The sequence below is a fragment of the Panthera uncia genome, chromosome D1 (genome assembly GCF_023721935.1).
Source record: "Panthera uncia isolate 11264 chromosome D1, Puncia_PCG_1.0, whole genome shotgun sequence".
Classification (NCBI taxonomy): Eukaryota; Metazoa; Chordata; class Mammalia; order Carnivora; family Felidae; genus Panthera; species Panthera uncia.
The window spans coordinates 77,601,890-77,603,001 of record NC_064808.1 but is presented as its reverse complement, the minus strand read 5'-3'; the positions used below and the strand labels follow the sequence as shown (position 1 = coordinate 77,603,001).

Sequence of the window (1,112 nt, the reverse complement as noted above, 5' to 3'; positions counted from 1 at the left end):
CTTCTTCTTCTTCTTCTTCTTCTTCTTCTTCTTCTTCTTCTTCTTCTTTTCTTCTTCTTCTTCTTCTTCTTCTTCTTCTTCTTCTTCTTCTTCTGCCTCTTCCTCTTCTCCTTCCTCTTCCTCTTCTTATTCCTCTTCTTCTCCTTCTTCTTCTCCTTCTTCTCCTTCTTCTTCTTTTTGAGTCTAGTCCCTCTTTTGAGTCCAGGTTGCCAAAACTGGTAGATGTAGACAGATGTAGGAAGAAGTACCATCCCATTTGGTGTCAGTGTTCTAATGTCAGTTTACTTATGGTGGTCTACTTTTATTATAAATGCAGAATATGCAAACACAAAATCTTGGAATTTTGGAATTTCACTTCATTATTGGTCCTATAATGTAAGTAAATACGGGCACTGATTATTAATCAGATTTATTTTACCAACAATAAACGACTTTATCTAAGAAAGAATGGTTTCTCTAAACACTTTCGAAAGCCACAGTATATAACTCAGACTAAAGATGATGAATTGAAAACATGTAACAATCTCCTTTTTCTTTATAACAAGACTCCATGAAAATGAAAAGAAAAAAAATTGATGGGAAGCCCATAATGGAGAGAGGCACAAAACATTTCTAGAGAAGCTCTGGAAAACCAAAAGTGGCTTTGAAATATCCTAATTGGTATACAAAGGACATGGCAGTTTTAAGAACTCACAGAGGAGGGTCGCCTGGGTGGCTCATTTGGTTGAGTGTCCCACTTCGGCTTAGGTCATGATCTTATGGTTCTTAGGTTTGATCCCTGCATGGGCTCTGTGCTGACAGCTTGCTCAAAATCTGGAGACTGGTTTGGATTCTGTTGTCTCCTTCTCTCTCTGCCCCTTCCTTGCTTGTGCTCTGTCCCTCTCTGTCTCTCAAAAATAAATGTTAAAAAAAAAGTGAAAAAAACAAAAACAAAAACACAAGAAGAACTCAAAGAGGACATCAACAAGAAGCTCCTTTGCCCTCATGAAGTGCTAAGTAACTCAGAACTACAACTCAAAGATGATTTTCAGCCATAATTCTAAAACCAGATAATCTATCAATTAATAAAATGGTAGAATAAATATATATTTTTTAGAAAGGCAAGGACTCAA

The 1,112-nt window shown here is 36.6% G+C and overlaps 1 protein-coding gene across 1 annotated transcript in view; it reads right to left on the bottom strand.

Annotated features, from left to right (window-relative positions):
• Positions 1–657, bottom strand: part of LOC125938698 (uncharacterized protein DDB_G0283697-like) — a 6,391-nt gene extending 5,734 nt beyond the window's left edge. The window contains exon 1 of the mRNA XM_049654011.1: positions 1–657. This exon is cut by the window's left edge and continues 123 nt beyond it. Coding sequence (XP_049509968.1) covers positions 1–256 — 256 coding nt within the window. The 5' untranslated portion in view covers positions 257–657.
• Positions 658–1,112: the final 455 nt, after the last annotated feature.